The sequence below is a fragment of the Oncorhynchus mykiss genome, chromosome 2 (genome assembly GCF_013265735.2).
Source record: "Oncorhynchus mykiss isolate Arlee chromosome 2, USDA_OmykA_1.1, whole genome shotgun sequence".
NCBI classification, from domain to species: Eukaryota; Metazoa; Chordata; class Actinopteri; order Salmoniformes; family Salmonidae; genus Oncorhynchus; species Oncorhynchus mykiss.
The window spans coordinates 12,670,957-12,689,096 of record NC_048566.1 but is presented as its reverse complement, the minus strand read 5'-3'; the positions used below and the strand labels follow the sequence as shown (position 1 = coordinate 12,689,096).

Sequence of the window (18,140 nt, the reverse complement as noted above, 5' to 3'; positions counted from 1 at the left end):
AGAAATCAGACACCCTCACTGACTAGGAGGAGGTATCAGACACCCTCACTGACTAGGAGGAGGTATCAGACACCCTCACTGACTAGGAGGAGGTATCAGACACCCTCACTGACTAGGAGGAGGTATCAGACACCCTCACTGACTAGGAGGAGGTATCAGACACCCTCACTGACTAGGAGGAGGTATCAGACACCCTCACTGACTAGGAGGAGGTATCAGACACCCTGACTGACTAGGAGGAGGTATCAGACACCCTCACTGACTAGGAGGAGGTATCAGACACACTCACTGACTAGGAGGAGGTATCAGACACCCTGACTGACTAGGAGGAGGTATCAGACACTGACTAGGAGGAGGTATCAGACACTGACTAGGAGGAGGTATCAGACACTGACTAGGAGGAGGTATCAGACACTGACTAGGAGGAGGTATCAGACACTGACTAGGAGGAGGTATCAGACACTGACTAGGAGGAGGTATCAGACACTGACTAGGAGGAGGTATCAGACACCCTCACTGACTAGGAGGAGGTATCAGACACCCTCACTGACTAGGAGGAGGTATCCGACACTGACTAGGAGAAGGTATCAGACACCCTCACTGACCAGGAGGAGGTATCAGACACCCTCACTGACTAGGAGGAGGTATCAGACACCCTCACTGATTTAGGAGGAGGTATCCTGACCCCAAAACTGATTTCCTGTTAACATCAGGACAGATAATGCTGCCTGTAAGACATCATGCAGTAGTCTCTACAGACATCATGCAGTAGTCTCTACAGACACCATGCAGTAGCCTCTATAGACACCATGCAGTAGCCTCTACAGACACCATGCAGTAGCCTCTACAGACACCATGCAGTAGTCTCTCCAGACACCATGCAGTAGTCTCTCCAGACACCATGCAGTAGTCTCTCCAGACACCATGCAGTAGTCTCTCCAGACACCATGCAGTAGTCTCTACTGAAGGACTAAAAGCTGTTCTAGTGTGTCACTTCGTCATGAGGCCCTGACCAACACAATAGCCCCAGTCACGCAGTCTGAGACACCCTCTCTCTCTTTCTCTCCACCCTCTCTCTCTTTCTCTCCCCCCTCTCTCTCTTTCTCTCCACCCTCTGTCTCTTTCTCTCCCCCCTCTCTCTTTCTCTCCCCTCTCTCTCTTTCTCTCTCTCCCCCCTCTCTCTCTCCCCCCCCCTCTCTCTCTCCCCCCTCTCTCATTGTGCTCTGTGAATTACCCAGATAAGACTTCTGCACTGTTGACTGGGATGTCCTCTCTCCCCACTCCTCAGTTCAGATGCAAATGTTTGTCAAGTGAACTGTACATTTTGACGTGACCGTTGGGAGAGCAGAAGAGAATTGAGTCTGTCTAGTGACTCGTAGTAGGTCATTAGGTAGATAATTAATGTTTACTCATGGCCCCTTGTCATGAAATAGTTGAGATTAGGTTATTATCCCACTGTTCTGGCCAAAGCATGTCAGAACCCCACCATAAATCTTCACAATCACAATAGAATCTTCACAATCACAATAGAATCTTCACAATCACAGTAGAATCTTCGCAATCACAATAGAAGCTTCAGAATAGAATCTACACAATCACGATAGAATCTTTGCAATCACAATAGAAACTTCACAATCACAATAGAATCTTCACAATAGAAACTTCACAATCACAATAGAATCTTCACAATCACAATTGAATCTTCACAATCACAATAGAATCTTCACAATCGCAGTATAAAATGTTCATAATCACAGTTGTAGCATGAATCAGCCCTCTTTCTTTTAGTGGAGCAGATAGTGAAATTATTCTGTGTTTAAATGAGGGTGAAGATAAGTCCAGCATGTCTGTTTGAGTTGAGGAGATTTCCCCTGAGTCACAGAGGAAAAGCCATGCTCTGTTTCAGGGCTATGTTTAGCTATAGGTAACCCGTCTATGTAGTGCTGCCCAGGAACATGTGATGAGCCCAAAGTTCTGTTACCTTTATATCCACTACCAGGAAAACCACTGCTACTGTACAGCCCACTATGTGTAGGCCTACAGTCAGTTCCTATGGTTACGGGTACTGTACAGCCCACTATGTGTAGGCCTACAGTCAGTTCCTGTGGTTACGGGTACTGTACAGCCCACTATGTGTAGGCCTACAGTCAGTTCCTGTGGTTACGGGTACTGTACAGCCCACTATGTGTAGGTCTACAGTCAGTTCCTGTGGTTACGGGTACTGTACAGCCCACTATGTGTAGGCCCACAGTCAGTTCCTGTGGTTACGGGTACTGTACAGCCCACTATGTGTAGACCTACAGTCAGTTCCTGTGGTTACGGGTACTGTACAGCCCACTATGTGTAGGCCCACAGTCAGTTCCTATGGTTACAGGTACTGTACAGCCCACTATGTGTAGGCCTACAGTCAGTTCCTGTGGTTATGGGTAGTGGTTCTCTCTCTCTCTCTCTACCTACCTACCTACCAGACATGCAGACTGAGTAGTAGAGCTCTCCAGTGGTTCCTAGTCTGTCCGTCTGCCCCTCCACTCTCCAAACACATAAGGAACAAACTGTCCTTTTTAGGCAGAGAGAGAGGACCCACCCCTTCAGTTGCACATGCTACTGTCAGGAGTTGCATAACTCTCTCTCTCTGTGGTGAATGCTGTTTGCATGGCTGGACACACACCCTATAACCAGGTTATTCACCAAGCCGGCTCTGCTGAACAAGATGATCTGGTAACAGAGAGAGGTTTGATTCTGGGCTCTCTGCTACTATTCACCAAGCCGGCTCTGCTGAACAAGATAATCTGGTAACAGAGAGGTTAGACTCTGGGCTCTCTGCTACTATTCACCAAGCCGGCTCTGCTGAACAAGATAATCTGGTAACAGAGAGGTTAGACTCTGGGCTCTCTGCTACTATTCACCAAGCCGGCTCTGCTGAACAAGATGATCTGGTAACAGAGAGAGGTTTGATTCTGGGCTCTCTGCTACTATTCACCAAGCCGGCTCTGCTGAACAAGATAATCTGGTAACAGAGAGGTTAGACTCTGGGCTCTCTGCTACTATTCACCAAGCCGGCTCTGCTGAACAAGATAATCTGCTAACAGAGAGGTTAGACTTTAGGGCTCTCTGCTCCGTCTTTGTTGTTCTATGTTAAAAGTTCAATGGCACGAAGGCCGTTCATGTTGGAATGTCACACATTAACTTCAAACACACACACACACGCACACAAACACACACACACACGCACACACACACACACACGACCCGCCAGGCGTTGATTTCTTGTGTGTGTTGTTTTCCAGGTGTTCCGGTGGTTGTGTCGGAGGTGGCACAGGAAGCAGCGGCCTTGGTGTTGGCTGGAGTGGCACAGGAAGCAGAGAAAGACAAGAAACAGAACTAAGAAGAGAGGTCAAACTGAGGAGGCCGCTGGTAAGACCCCCCAGATGATACCCAGACAGAACAGACACTCATTAAAAACATTGAACTATTCTCACAGATGGTGACATGCCACTAAGCAAATTCAATGGAAAACAACATTGTGTGAATCTTTCATTGGATATAAATTATTTTGAATTTTCCCCAATTTCAAGGACTTGATGATGTGTATATAAGGGTATAATGCTTAATGTCTATGAACAAGGAATCTAATTAACTTGATTATTGAATTATGTGCTTATGTTACTCGATATACAAGCATGTGTAACTAAATACAATTTGTTATGTTTGTGTCTTTCAGTGGCCTGGGAAACACAACCTTCTTGGATAAAACCTCCGTTTTTACATTCAGAGACGATTTGTAGATAAGATGCACAACCCAAAGACCAGGAAGTTAAAAACACACATACACTAATCTGCTACAACGATGACAGACCAGGAAGTTAAAACACACATACACTCATCTGCCACAACGATGACAGACCAGGAAATTAAAACACACACACACTCATCTGCTACAACGATGACAGACCAGGAAGTTAAAACACACACACACTCATCTGCCACAACGATGACAGACCAGGAAGTTAAAACACACACACACAATCATCTGCCACAACGATGACAGACCAGCTCAATACATATTCCTGTCAGGGTGTGTCCCAAATGGCACCTAATTCCCTGATGAGGGGATAAGGTGTAATTTCAGACGGAGAGTCTTGTCACCAAAGTGCCTTCCCATCCTGGAAATATGGATGGGTCACTTTTCTTCTTCTATTGGCAATAACATTAAAAGAGAATTACCATGTAACCTGGAGACACCTGGGCTTCCAACCATGTAACCTGGAGACACCTGGGCTTCCAACCATGTAACCTGGAGACACCTGGGCTTCCAACCACGGAACCTGGAGACACCTGGGCTTCCAACCATGTAACCTGGAGACACCTGGGCTTCCAACCATGTAATCTGGAGACACCGGGGCTTCCAACCATGTAACCTGGAGACACCTGGGCTTCCAACCATGTAACCTGGAGACACCTGGGCTTCCAACCATGTAACCTAGAGACACCTGGGCTTCCAACCATGTAACCTGGAGACACCTGGGCTTCCTACCATGTAGCCTGGAGACACATGGGCTTCCAACCATGTAACCTGGAGACACCTGGGCTTCCAACCATGTAACCTGGAGACACCTGGGCTTCCAACCATGTAGCCTGGAGACACCTGGGCTTCCTACCATGTAACCTGGAGACACCTGGGCTTCCAACCATGTAGCCTGGAGACACCTGGGCTTCCAACCATGTAGCCTGGAGACACCTGGGCTTCCAACCATGTAACCTGGAGACACCTGGGCTTCCTACCATGTAACCTGGAGACACCTGGGCTTCCAACCATGTAACCTGGAGACACCTGGGCTTCCAACCATGTAACCTGGAGACACCTGGGCTTCCAACCATGTAACCTGGAGACACCTGGGCTTCCAACCATGTAACCTGGAGACCCCTGGGCTTCCTACCATGTAGCCTGGAGACACCTGGGCTTCCAACCATGTAGCCTGGAGACACCTGGGCTTCCAACCATGTAGCCTGGAGACACCTGGGCTTCCTACCATGTAACATGGAGACACCTGGGCTTCCAACCATGTAACCTGGAGACACCTGGGCTTCCAACTGAACTCTCCGACTCCCAATAACCTGGAGCCACCTGGGCTTTCAACTGAACTCTCTGACTCCCAATAACCTGGAGCCACCTGGGCTTTCAACTGAACTCTGACTCTCTCTAACAGACAGCTGTGTTGAAGCCAAACGATGCACTACTTTAGCAACAAACTGTGAAGTTGAGGTTCAGAGACAGACTACACGGTCACTTTAAGGTTGTCAATATGGAGTCAACGTTGTGTTGAACAGCTTCTCGGTGGGAGAATGTTTCATAATAAATACTACTTGACTTTTACTAGCTGCTCTGAAAGAGGAAGACAAGCCAAACAATCTAACAAACTGTTCTTCTGGACTAGACTGGACCCCGCTGATGTGGAACTCAACCTAACAAACTGTTCTTCTGGACTAGACTGAACCCTGCTGATGTGGAACTCAACCTGTTCTTCTGGACTAGACTGAACCCCGCTGATGTGGAACTCAACCTGTTCTTCTGGACTAGACTGAACCCTGCTGATGTGGAACTCAACCTGTTCTTCTGGACTAGACTGAACCCTGCTGATGTGGAACTCAACCTGTTCTTCTGGACTAGACTGAACCCTGCTGATGTGGAACTCAACCTGTTCTTCTGGACTAGACTGAACCCTGCTGATGGGGGACTCAACCTGTTCTTCTGGACTAGACTGAACCCTGCTGATGTGGAACTCAACCTGTTCTTCTGGACTAGACTGAACCCTGCTGATGTGGAACTCAACCTGTTCTTCTGGACTAGACTGAACCCTGCTGATGTGGAACTCAACCTGTTCTTCTGGACTAGACTGAACCCTGCTGATGGGGGACTCAACCTGTTCTTCTGGACTAGACTGAACCCTGCTGATGTGGAACTCAACCTGTTCTTCTGGACTAGACTGAACCCTGCTGATGTGGACTAGACTGGACTGGACTAGACTGAACCCTGCTGATGTGGACTGGACTGGACTAGACTGAACCCTGCTGATGGGGGAAGTCATTAATGAATGAATGATTACTTCAATATGGTTATTTAACAGGTAGATAAGGAATACTAAGAGCTTAACAGTAGACCCGGAGTGTACAGTGAAATGTTGAGAAGAGAATTTACACTGAGTGAACAAAACATTAAGAACACCTTCCCTAATATTGAGTTGCCCTCAGAACAGCCTCAATGTGTCGGGTCATGGACTCTACAAGGTGTCGAAAGCGTTCCACAGGGATGCTGGCCCCATGTTGACTCCAATGCTTCCCACAGTTGTGTCAAGTTGGCTGGTTATCTTTTGGGTGGTGAACCATTCTTGATACACGCGGGAAACTGTTGTGTGAAAACCCCAGCAGCGTTGCAGTTCTTGACACAAACCGGGGCGCCTGGCACCTACTACCATACCCCTGTTCAAACCGGGGCGCCTGGCACCTACTACCATACCCTGTTCAAACCGGGGCGCCTGGCACCTACTACCATACCCCTGTTCAAACCGGGGCGCCTGGCACCTACTACCATACCCTGTTCAAACCGGGGCGCCTGGCACCTACTACCATACCCCTGTTCAAACCGGGGCGCCTGGCACCTACTACCATACCCCTGTTCAAACCGGTGCACCTGGCACCTACTACCACCTACTACCACCTACTACCACCTACTACCACCTACTACCATACCCCGTTCAACGGCTCTTAAAGCCACACACAATCCATGTCTCAACTGTCGAAAAGCTTATAAATCCTTCTTTAACCGGTCTTCCCCTTCATCTACACTGATTTTAACCTGTCTCTTCCCCTTCATCTACACTGATTTTAACCTGTCTCTTCCCCTTCATCTACACTGATTTTAACCTGTCTCTTCCCCTTCATCTACACTGATTTTAACCTGTCTCTTCCCCTTCATCTACACTGATTTTAACCTGTCTCTTCCCCTTCATCTACAATGATTTTAACTGGTCTCTTCCTCTTCATCTACACTGATTTTAACTGGTCTCTTCCTCTTCATCTACACTGATTTTAACTGGTCTCTTCCCCTTCATCTACAATGATTTTAACTGGTCTCTTCCTCTTCATCTACACTGATTTTAACTGGTCTCTTCCTCTTCATCTACACTGATTTTAACTGGTCTCTTCCTCTTCATCTACACTGATTTTAACCTGTCTCTTCCCCTTCATCTACAATGATTTTAACTGGTCTCTTCCTCTTCATCTACACTGATTTTAACTGGTCTCTTCCCCCTTCATCTACACTGATTTTAAAGTGGATTTAACAAGTGATCATAGCGTTTACCTGGTCAGTCTGTTTAGTTCTCCTCTTTCTCACCTTGTTTGTTTCAAAATGTCACTATATATAGATTCATGATGAGTCTGTCTGTTTGAGGTGTCCTCCTGATCTCGATGCAGTAGGACGTGATGTCACTATATATAGATTCATGATGAGTTTGTCTGTTTGAAGAGGAGTCCTGATCTCGATGCAGTAGGACATGATGTCACTATATATAGATTCATGATGAGTCTGTCTGTTTGAGGAGGAGTCCTGATCTCGATGCAGTAGGACATGAGGTACCAAATCGAGTGTAAATGAACCATTCAGTGTGAAAAACACTCAATGGTTAAAAAAATAAAATAAAGTTATTTAAACTTTGATTTCTACCTTTGTTATTTATAATAACATGGAGCCGTCACTTGTAGGTTTCTACCTTTTACCTGTCCTCTCTTCACCTGGGAATAACCTGTTACCTTCAGACACAGTCCTGAGCCAACACACACTACAGCTCCTCTCCCTTCATACACAGACCTGAGCCAACACACACTACAGCTCCTCTACCTTCTACAACCACCTCCGGCTGGAATGCAAAAGATTAAACAAAGGTCTTGGTATTAGATAAGACAGCCACAGGAGTCTGGTTCATCCTGAACAACAACTTTGGAGTCTCTTAATACCTAGCTGGCATTTCCCAAAAGGTTCAATCTGTCAACCTCCCCCTGAACTTATCAATGGCTCTGCATGCCATTGTAGAGAGACTGTGATTTTTAGTAGGTGTGTTGGGCAATAGGATTAAAGAGGTTTGATGTTATTTTCTATGCCAGACCTTGAAACAGTGTTATATATTCATTCTGATAAGAGCTTTCTGTGTTCTGCACTAAACTGTCTGGACAGTCGAAATAAAGCTTTGTCTACTAATACCTAGACTGAGTTTGGTTTGGAGCTGGAGAGAGAGAGGGGAAGGGTTAAGAACTGGAGAGGGGAAGGGTTTGGAACTGGAGAGGGGAAGGGTTTGGTTTGGAGAGAGAGAGGGGAAGGGTTTGGTTTGGAGCTAGAGAGAGGGGTATCAGGCTCTAATGCCATTACAAGCAGCACCCAGGTTGGATTCCTGTCGGACTACGCTGCTAACCCACGTCAGATCTTATAAATGCCTGGATATCAGCTACCCCACATCACCTGATACCTGGATATCAGCTACCCCACATCACCTGATACCTGGATATCAGCTACCCCACATCATATGATACCTGGATATCAGCTACCCCACAGCATATGATACCTGGATAGGTAGTTAATGTATCAGCTAACACACATCACCTGATACCTGAATAGGTAGTTAACATATCAGCTAACCCACATCACCTGATACCTGGATAGGTAGTTAACATATCAGCTAACCCACATCATCTGATGACCGACTGCACAGTTGATGTGGTGAGCAACCGTTGTCAGTCAGGAAGTACCAGAACCATTACCTCATCACATAGGTCCTCAGCAGCCAATAAGAATGATGCTGTAGAACCTGCAACAGTCTTCTACAAAATGTCACAGATTTATTCACCAATAAACTCACTCAGTGGTTTAAATCATTTGGAAAATAGCTACATACATTCTATTCATTTGTTTTGACTTTATTTTTAAACAGGAAGTGATGTTTTATTGGACCATCTTAACCAATGGAAATGATTCACTATACGCTGGTATTGTGATGGCACGTCATTTTATGGGACATGGGAGTTGTTGATTTTTTTCCTGTTCTGTCGCTGACGTTTAGGCTACATCAAGAGACCTCAGTCAGAGGGCCCAGAACAGCAACAGCTTCAATCTCTACAAGCCCACCCTGAGAGAGAGACACAAAGAGAGAGAGAGAGACACAGAGAGAGAGAGAGAGACAGAGACACACAGAGAGACCGAGACAAAAATAGCATTCAAGTACTTCTCAGGTTTGTGGTCAGTAACATCACATGGTTAGGTTCTGTATCGCCATGGAAACAGTGTAAGGAGACGAAGCGTCAGATCCTCACCCTGGGCAGAGCAGCGACCTGGTAGGCAGCCCTAGCTGGGAAGCTACTGCTGAAAACTAAAAGAGGAACACAGACATGGTAACATACTGTAGATCTGATACAAGACATAATTAACGTCTTTTTATCTATTAAAAAAAATATATAAATGTACCCGTTTTCTCCCCAATTTCGTGGTATCCAATTGTTTTGTCTCATCGCTACAACTCCCGTACGGGCTCGGGAGAGACGAAGGTTGAAGGTCATGCGTCCTCCGATACACAACCCAACCAAGCCGCACTGCTTCTTAACACAGCGCGCATCCAACCCGGAAGCCAGCCGCACCAATGTGTCGGAGGAAACACCGTGCACCTGGCGACCTTGGTTAGCGCACCTTGCCCCGGCCCGCCACAGGAGTCGCTGGTGCGCGATGAGACAAGGATATCCCTACTGGCCAACTCCTCCCTAACCCGGACGACGCTAGGCCAATTGTGCGTCGGTTGCGGCCGGTTACAACAGAGCCTGGGCGCGAACCCAGAGTCTCTGGTGGCACAGCTGCCGCTGCAGTACAGCGCCCTTAACCAACATGCAGTCCAAGTTGTTAGGGAATCATCTTACGTAGACAGACACGGCTTGTCAATCAGGTCAGTGAGGTTTAGATGCTGACTGAATCTGTATGAAGGTAGGTACCTCTACCTTTAACTCCAGTCACTGTCATGGCAGTGCTCAAACCTACTCAAGGGAAGTGCCACAAACATGATCATCCCCACCTCCCTTGCATGCCATACTCCGTCTCTTGGGAAAGTGACACCTTGTGGACACTATGTGAAGTGCGCCTCCCTTACATACCATACTCAGTTTCTTGGGAAAGTGACACCTTGTGGACACTATGTGAAGTGCCAGATAACCTTCAGAATACTTCTAATACATATCAGCATAACAAAACAAGAAGGATCCCAACAATATGGATATTCAGAGAATCCAACAGGAAGGATCCCAAAAACATGAATATTCAACAGGAAGGATCCCAACAATATGAATATTCAGAATCCAACAAGAAGGATCCCAACAACATGAATATTCAGAGAATCCAACAAGAAGGATCCCAACAACATGAATATTCAGAGAATCCAACAAGAAGGATCCCAACAACATAAATATTCAACAGGAAGGATCCCAAAAACATGAATATTCAACAGGAAGAATCCCAAAAACATGAATATTCAACAGGAAGAATCCCAACAACAGAGAAACTTACATGTTTTATAGACATCATTCACACTGACGAAGTCATTCATGTCAGCCAAAAGAACTGTGGTTTTCACGACTGTGGGAAAAGAAAAACAAAACAGGAAATTCATGGTTTTGCTAGATACAGTTTATAAACATCTAATATAAGTTTTTATAAAAACATCATAACTTACCACTGTCATATCCACACCCTGCTTCCTTCAGGATCTCCCCCATGTTTACCAGAGCCTGTATGGGATAGAAATAGAGGGAAAGGGAATGCATTCAACTGAAATGTGTCTTCCGCATTTAACTGACACAATCGACTTCCACGGCGCCCGGGGAACAATGGGTTAACTGCCTTGTTCAGGGGAACAGTGGGTTAACTGCCTTTTTCAGGGGAACAGTGGGTTAACTGCCTTGTTCAGGGGAACAGTGGGTTAACTGCCTTGTTCAGGGGAACAGTGGGTTAACTGCCTTGTTCAGGGGAACAGTGGGTTAACTGCCTCTTTCAGGGGAACAGTGGGTTAACTGCCTTGTTCAGGGGAACAGTGGGTTAACTGCCTTGTTCAGGGGAACAGTGGGTTAACTGCCTCTTTCAGGGGAACAGTGGGTTAACTGCCTTGTTCAGGGGAACAGTGGGTTAACTGCCTTGTTCAGGGGAACAATGGGTTAACTGCCTCGTTCAGGGGAACAGTGGGTTAACTGCCTCGTTCAGGGGAAACAGTGGGTTAACTGCCTTGTTCAGGGGAAACAGTGGGTTAACTGCCTTGTTCAGGGGAAACAGTGGGTTAACTGCCTTGTTCAGGGGAAACAGTGGGTTAACTGCCTTGTTCAGGGGAAACAGTGGGTTAACTGCCTTGTTCAGGGGAAACAGTGGGTTAACTGTCTTGTTCCGGGGAACAGTGGGTTAACTGTCTTGTTCCGGGGAACAGTGGGTTAACTGCCTTGTTCCGGGGAACAGTGGGTTAACTGCCTTGTTCAGGGGAACAGTGGGTTAACTGCCTTGTTCAGGGGAACAGTGGGTTAACTGCCTTGTTCAGGGGAACAGTGGGTTAACTGCCTCGTTCAGGGGAACAGTGGGTTAACTGCCTTGTTCAGGGGAACAGTGGGTTAACTGCCTTGTTCAGGGGAACAGTGGGTTAACTGCCTCGTTCAGGGGAACAGTGGGTTAACTGCCTCGTTCAGGGGAACAGTGGGTTAACTGCCTCGTTCAGGGGAAACAGTAGGTTAACTGCCTTGTTCAGGGGAAACAGTGGGTTAACTGCCTTGTTCAGGGGAAACAGTGGGTTAACTGCCTTGTTCAGGGGAAACAGTGGGTTAACTGCCTTGTTCAGGGGAAACAGTGGGTTAACTGCCTTGTTCAGGGGAAACAGTGGGTTAACTGCCTCGTTCAGGGGAAACAGTAGGTTAACTGCCTTGTTCAGGGGAACAGTGGGTTAACTGCCTTGTTCAGGGGAACAGTGGGTTAAGTGCCTTGCTCAGGGGAACAGTGGGTTAACTGCCTTGTTCAGGGGAACTGTGGGTTAACTGTCTTGTTCAGGGGAACTGTGGGTTAACTGTCTTGTTCAGGGGAACAGTGGGTTAACTGTCTTGTTCAGGGGAACAGTGGGTTAACTGTCTTGTTCAGGGGAACAGTGGGTTAACTGTCTTGTTCAGGGGAAGAGTGGGTTAACTGTCTTGCTCAGGGGAACAATGGGTTAACTGCCTTGCTCAGTGGCAGAATGACAAATTTGTACCCAGTCAACTCAGGGATTCGATCCAGCAACCTTTCGGTTACTGGCCCAACACTCTAACCACTAGGCTACCTGCCGCCCCTACACTCTAACCACTAGGCTACCTGCCGCCCATACACTCTAACCACTAGGCTACCTGCCGCCCCTCCACTCTAACCACTAGGTTACCTGCCGCCCCTCCACTCTAACCACTAGGCTACCTGTCGCCCATACACACTAACCACTAGGCTACCTGCCGCCCCTCCACTCTAACCACTAGGTTACCTGCCGCCCCTCCACTCTAACCACTAGGCTACCTGCCGCCCATACACTCTAACCACTAGGCTACCTATCGCCTCTACACTCTAACCACTAGGCTACCTGCCGCCCCTACACTCTAACCACTAGGCTACCTGAGAAGAGATTGTTTGGGGTAATTCTATTCCTAAATGTTTAATTAACTTTGATATCTAATGAGTGTAAAATGTCGCTTAATGAGTACAGCTTCCTCCTGATTCAGCTAATACCGAGGCTTGATCCTAGGACATCTGCCTCGCAAACACACATGCCCGACCTCCTGAAGCATCTCATCCAGTCTCACCACTGATGACCAACCTCCTGAAGCATCTTGTCTAGTCTCACCACTGATGACCAACCTCCTGAAGCATCTTGTCTAGTCTCACCACTGATGACCAACCCCCTGAAGCATCTCATCCAGTCTCACCACTGATGACCAACCTCCTGAAGCATCTCATCCAGTCTCACCACTGATGACCAACCTCCTGAAGCATCTTGTCTAGTCTCACCACTGATGACCGACCTCCTGAAGCATCTTGTCTAGTCTCACCACTGATGACCAACCTCCTGAAGCATCTTGTCTAGTCTCACCACTGATGACCAACCTCCTGAAGCATCTTGTCTAGTCTCACCACTGATGACCAACCCCCTGAAGCATCTTGTCTAGTCTCACCACTGATGACCAACCCCCTGAAGCATCTTGTCTAGTCTCACCACTGATGACCAACCTCCTGAAGCATCTTGTCTAGTCTCACCACTGATGACCAACCTCCTGAAGCATCTTGTCTAGTCTCACCACTGATGACCAACCCCCTGAAGCATCTTGTCTAGTCTCACCACTGATGACCAACCTCCTGAAGCATCTTGTCTAGTCTCACCACTGATGACCAACCTCCTGAAGCATCTTGTCTAGTCTCACCACTGATGACCAACCCCCTGAAGCATCTTGTCTAGTCTCACCACTGATGACCAACCTCCTGAAGCATCTTGTCTAGTCTCACCACTGATGACCAACCCCCTGAAGCATCTTGTCTAGTCTCACCACTGACGAGTCAGCTATTCAGCAGCGCAAGAGTGGAAACACTTCAGTCTGAGGAGTGAGTTTCACAACCCCCCCCCCCCCATCTGCTTCATCCCTGTTCTATGTCCTGTGGTTGTAACTGAGAAGGAGGAGGGGGGACGGGGGGGGACGGGTTCTAAGCTTCACCTCACCTGTTTGGTCTGAGCCTGGACCCCTCCCTCCACCAGCTGACCAGAGGCAGGGTCCATCCCCAGCTGGCCTGACACGTACATGGTCCTGTCCACCACCACCGCCTGGCTGGGAGACAGAACAACGAATATGAACACAGGACTGGACAGCTGATAAGATATGTACCAACATGGGGCAGGTGAAATGTTGTTCTCTGTCACAGTCAAGATATTATAGACACTACTACTACTACTTAAATGAAGCAAACAAATAAAATGTCCTCAGTCTTTTCCATCCAGAACACAATTAACGTTGTTTGACTTTCCAGGTATCTAAATTGATACTTTACTGCCACCTACTGGTTAAACTGAGCAACCATACTGGGGACTGTTTCTGAATGTCATGTAATACAATAGTGTGTAATACAGTAGGCGTTTAAGGGAACGTGGAGCAACGACAGTGCCAGTCCACAGAATGCTCCATTCCAACACATACCCTCTGTGCCAACTCTGCCAGTCACAGGCCTTCAGTCAAAAAGCACTTTAACCTGAAATAAAACTCAAGTCTCTCTTTCTCCAGTTTACAGCAGCGCCAAAGCTCCACCTCCCACGATTATTGGGTAAAAAGGGGTGACACCCCCTACCGTAACAGACCGCGAATGTCCCTTCACAGACGGAACAGAAATGCCAATACAGCATGTGAGATTCATAGTACCCTGCGCAGACACACGAACAATGTTTAAAATAGTTGCTTGCTGAATGAATGCAAACAAGAATATACTATTCTTATATATACATAAATACTCCGGACTCCGACATTGCTCGTCCTAATATTTCTATATTCCATTATTTAACATCGTGCTCCTGCACTGTTAGATACTATAGCGCCGTTGAAGATAGGAACACAAGCATTTCGCTACAACCACAATAGCATCTTGCTAAATATGTGTATGCGATCAATTTGATTTGATTTGATTTAAAAAAATTAGTTCGACACCTTCAGATCAACAGTGTGATAAAGGCTGCACAGACCACCTACCTGTACGGCCCGATAGCTGCTGGCGCTTTAGTGGTGTTGATTATCTTCCTGATGATCGAAGACATGATTAGAATTGGACACAAAAAAAAGTCTTCACTTAAAACAAAGAAGTTCCTGCTCTGAAGCCCGTGGAGGTCTGAAATGACAGATCAGCTGGTAGAGCGCGTCTACTACCGTAAAGTCTCAACTAAACGGGCCTACAGGTTCCATAGACCCACAATTTATATCATTGTAATCGTTGTGGGTATTGGCAGGGTACTAATTCTTGCCCAAAAACCGAAATGACGCTAAATTCAATTTAGCGATATTTTATTGACGTGATTAAGTATAGCTACAACATAAATAAAGGTTAAATAACATTTAAAAAATATCTACTATATACTACGTTTCCCATGAACACAATTTAACCGGAACAAGATATACGTCATATTTATGCGGAAGAGCTGTAGACGTAAATGTGAGTTTACGGCGTGGTTTTGAAATATCACTGTTCCTCCATTCAGGATTTGAAAGTGAATATATTTTCAGTTACCTTTACAAATACACTGTGGTGTGATGGAAGTGGATAACTTCATAAAACTCGTTGGCGTAGCCTGTTTGTGTCATGCAAAGTAGTCGCATGATGTCCCAATGTGTATCAAGCTTGCTAAGTAGCTAATTTAGCTAGCTATACTGCTGAGGTGGAGATTGATAGTCTTTCAAAGATTTGCTGACCATAACATCCGATCAGTGACTGTGCAATTCACTCTTAAATCGTAGCTAGTAGCCTGCTCGTGTCCCAGGATGGGATCATTTTTTGACAGCACCACTAGCCTTATTATCAATGAGTCTTGTTGATTTTCTGCAGAGCTATCAAAAAATGTCTACAGCCAAGCACAGGATGCGCGATAAGAAGATGAGGAACCAGCCGACCAACGTCACCTATTCCTCCCAGGGCAGCTCACACTGGAGGAACGGAGGGGACACTCATACAGGTCGAGGCCGTGATCTGTCTCCACATCCATGGGGCCAGGGGTCCTCCCACTCTGGCCATGCCCAGGGAGGGGGTTGGGTCCGGGGCCACCAGAGAGAAGGACACGGGGGATACCCGCAGGCTCTGCCCACACACATCACTGGTAAGAACACCTTCCTCTGCATACAGTTGTCAAATGTATTTTAAAAGGATGCTCACGTCTTGATGGGTTTTTAAACTGATACAGGTTCTAACTGAGCACTTCCGCATGTCGATGTTGAACCAGCTGTAAATCAACAGCTTTTATTACATTCAATTCAAATGGCATTTAGAATAAGTAGATATAATGTCTGATGCTCCAACCCATTGACTCCCAGCCAGCCTTTTGTGATGTGTGGTGCTGTGCTGTGCCTCCTCTCCTCAGCCTCAGCGTTTGCCAAGGCCCGGGCTGCAGAGGTGAACGCCATGTTGATGGCCGTCACCAAGACAACAGGCAGCTCCCATGTGTTTGGAGCTCTTCCTAAACACATGAGGAGGAGGGCCATGAGTCATAACACCAAGAGACTGCCCTGCAGGCTGAGAGACATGGCCAACAACATGGTGGGTTTGTCTAAGTAACACACTTAGGCGCACACACACACGCTCCCAGTCACACATTCAGTCACACACACTTTTTTATTTTATTTTTTATTTCACCATTATTTAACCAGGTAGGCCAGTTGAGAACACCTTTATTTAACCAGGTAGGCCAGTTGAGAACACCTTTATTTAACCAGGTAGGCCAGTTGAGAACACCTTTATTTAACCAGGTTGGCAAGTTGAGAACACCTTTATTTAACCAGGTAGGCCAGTTGAGAACACCTTTATTTAACCAGGTAGGCCAGTTGAGAACACCTTTATTTAACCAGGTAGGCAAGTTGAGAACACCTTTATTTAACCAGGTAGGCAAGTTGAGAACACCTTTATTTAACCAGGTAGGCAAGTTGAGAACACCTTTATTTAACCAGGTAGGCCAGTTGAGAACACCTTTATTTAACCAGGTAGGCCAGTTGAGAACACCTTTATTTAACCAGGTAGGCAAGTTGAGAACACCTTTATTTAACCAGGTAGGCAAGTTGAGAACAAGTTCTCATTTACAATTGCGACCTGGCCAAGATAAAGCAAAGCAGTTTGACAGATACAACGACACAGAGTTACACATGGAGTAAAACAAACATACAGTCAATAATAAAGTATAAACAAGTCTATATACAATGTGAGCAAATGAGGTGAGAAGGGAGGTAAAGGCAAAAAAGGCCTTGGTGGCAAGGTAAATACAATATAGCAAGTAAAACACTGGAATGGTAGTTTTGCAATGGAAGAATGTGCAAAGTAGAAATAAAAATAATGGGGTGCAAAGGAGCAAAATAAATAAATAAATAAAATACAGTTGGGAAAGAGGTAGTTGATAGGGCTAAATTATAGGTGGGCTATGTACAGGTGCAGTAATCTGTGAGCTGCTCTGACAGTTGGTGCTTAAAACTAGTGAGGGAGATAAGTGTTTCCAGTTTCAGTTTCATACTCTGTCACAGTGAAACGCGGCCTTTCTCTCTCTTGACTTTAAAGCATGGTCCCAGATCTGTCTCTGTTATTGTCATGTCCATACATGGAGGAAGGACCGGTCACACCTAGAGCCAGACTAGCCACACCTAGAGCCGGACTAATATAAACATCCTGTGTGTTTCCTCTCTGGTCCAGTTGGAGAAGAGTCAGAAGGCTGGTCAGAAGGTGAAGAAGGAACAGTCCAAGAGCAAGAGCCGTAAAGCCCGGCGTCGCCACGGCAACATGCTTCTGGAATTCAACCGTCGCCAGCGGAAGAACCTGTGGCTGGAGACGCACATCTGGCACGCCAAGCGCTTCCACATGGTCAAGAGATGGGGCTACTGTCTGGGAGACAGGCCAACCTACAAGTGTTACAGAGCCTGCTACAGAGCCATGAGCTCCCACTGTCTACTACAGGTTAGTGTCTATACCCACCGAGGCTTTTTGAGGCTGGATATCTGGGAAGCACTTTGGGACAACTGATAAGAAGTACATTTTGATTTGATTGACTGATTTTATAAGGTCCTGTTCGAATTACTGTTCAGTAAGGTTAGGAGTTCTTCAGACCTGGGAAAACTCTAGTTTTAAATTACTGTTCAATAAGGTTAGGAGTTCTCCAGACCTGGGAAAACTCTAGTTTTAAATTACTGTTCAATAAGGTTAGGAGTTCTCCAGACCTGGGAAAACTCTAGTTTTAAATTACTGCTCAATAAGGTTAGGAGTTCTCCAGACCTGGGAAAACTCTAGTTTTAAATTACTGCTCAATAAGGTTAGGAGTTCTCCAGACCTGGGAAAACTCTAG

General features: G+C 46.5%; 4 protein-coding genes across 7 annotated transcripts in view; 3 read left to right on the top strand and 1 right to left on the bottom strand.

Moving 5' to 3' along the window:
- Window positions 1–6,004, top strand: part of LOC118937723 (skin secretory protein xP2-like) — a 32,518-nt gene extending 26,514 nt beyond the window's left edge. For 2 of the 3 annotated variants that reach the window (XM_036938186.1, XM_036938172.1), the window contains 2 exons: window positions 3,288–3,414; window positions 3,722–6,004. In XM_036938186.1, coding sequence (XP_036794081.1) covers window positions 3,288–3,385 — 98 coding nt within the window. In that variant the 3' untranslated portion in view covers window positions 3,386–3,414; window positions 3,722–6,004. The remainder of the gene's footprint in view (window positions 1–3,287; window positions 3,415–3,721) is intronic. The other variant, XR_005035118.1, reaches the window with a different exon arrangement.
- On the top strand, window positions 5,322–6,039 carry LOC118937724. The gene is made up of 2 exons (XM_036938190.1): window positions 5,322–5,410; window positions 5,464–6,039. Exons 1-2 carry the CDS (start codon window positions 5,344–5,346, stop codon window positions 6,006–6,008), a joined length of 612 nt encoding a protein of 203 aa, XP_036794085.1. The 5' UTR covers window positions 5,322–5,343; the 3' UTR covers window positions 6,009–6,039.
- A 2,907-nt stretch (window positions 6,040–8,946) lies between these two features.
- LOC110510520 (2-iminobutanoate/2-iminopropanoate deaminase) lies at window positions 8,947–15,012 on the bottom strand. Its single transcript, XM_036938166.1, has 6 exons — window positions 14,806–15,012; window positions 13,791–13,896; window positions 10,761–10,815; window positions 10,595–10,663; window positions 9,361–9,416; window positions 8,947–9,176 (listed from the first exon to the last, which is right to left on the bottom strand). The coding sequence occupies exons 1-6, from the start codon at window positions 14,868–14,870 to the stop codon at window positions 9,117–9,119; spliced, it is 411 nt and encodes a 136-aa protein (XP_036794061.1). The 5' UTR covers window positions 14,871–15,012; the 3' UTR covers window positions 8,947–9,116.
- Window positions 15,013–15,222: 210 nt separating this feature from the next.
- Window positions 15,223–18,140, top strand: part of pop1 (POP1 homolog, ribonuclease P/MRP subunit) — a 34,173-nt gene continuing 31,255 nt past the window's right edge. Inside the window, exons 1-4 of one of the 2 annotated variants that reach the window (XM_036938159.1) lie at window positions 15,223–15,317; window positions 15,653–15,920; window positions 16,182–16,357; window positions 17,495–17,755. In XM_036938159.1, coding sequence (XP_036794054.1) covers window positions 15,665–15,920; window positions 16,182–16,357; window positions 17,495–17,755 — 693 coding nt within the window. In that variant the 5' untranslated portion in view covers window positions 15,223–15,317; window positions 15,653–15,664. Of the gene's footprint in view, window positions 15,367–15,652; window positions 15,921–16,181; window positions 16,358–17,494; window positions 17,756–18,140 lie in introns of both variants that reach the window. The other variant, XM_036938156.1, reaches the window with a different exon arrangement.

What these genes read in the sequence shown, in the direction of transcription:
- LOC118937724 (XM_036938190.1), top strand. Translation starts at nt 5,344, where the DNA reads ATGTTTCATAATAAATACTACTTGACTTTTACTAGCTGCTCTGAAAGA. An exon ending in AGGAAGACAAGCCAAACAAT is followed by an intron (nt 5,411 to 5,463) that starts CTAACAAACTGT and finishes GTGGAACTCAAC; the next exon opens with CTAACAAACTGTTCTTCTGG.
- LOC110510520 (XM_036938166.1), bottom strand. Translation starts at nt 14,870, where the DNA reads ATGTCTTCGATCATCAGGAAGATAATCAACACCACTAAAGCGCCAGCA. An exon ending in AGGGTGTGGATATGACAGTG is followed by an intron (nt 10,664 to 10,760) that starts GTAAGTTATGAT and finishes CTTTTCCCACAG; the next exon opens with TCGTGAAAACCACAGTTCTT. An exon ending in AGGTCGCTGCTCTGCCCAGG is followed by an intron (nt 9,177 to 9,360) that starts GTGAGGATCTGA and finishes TCTCTCTCTCAG; the next exon opens with GGTGGGCTTGTAGAGATTGA.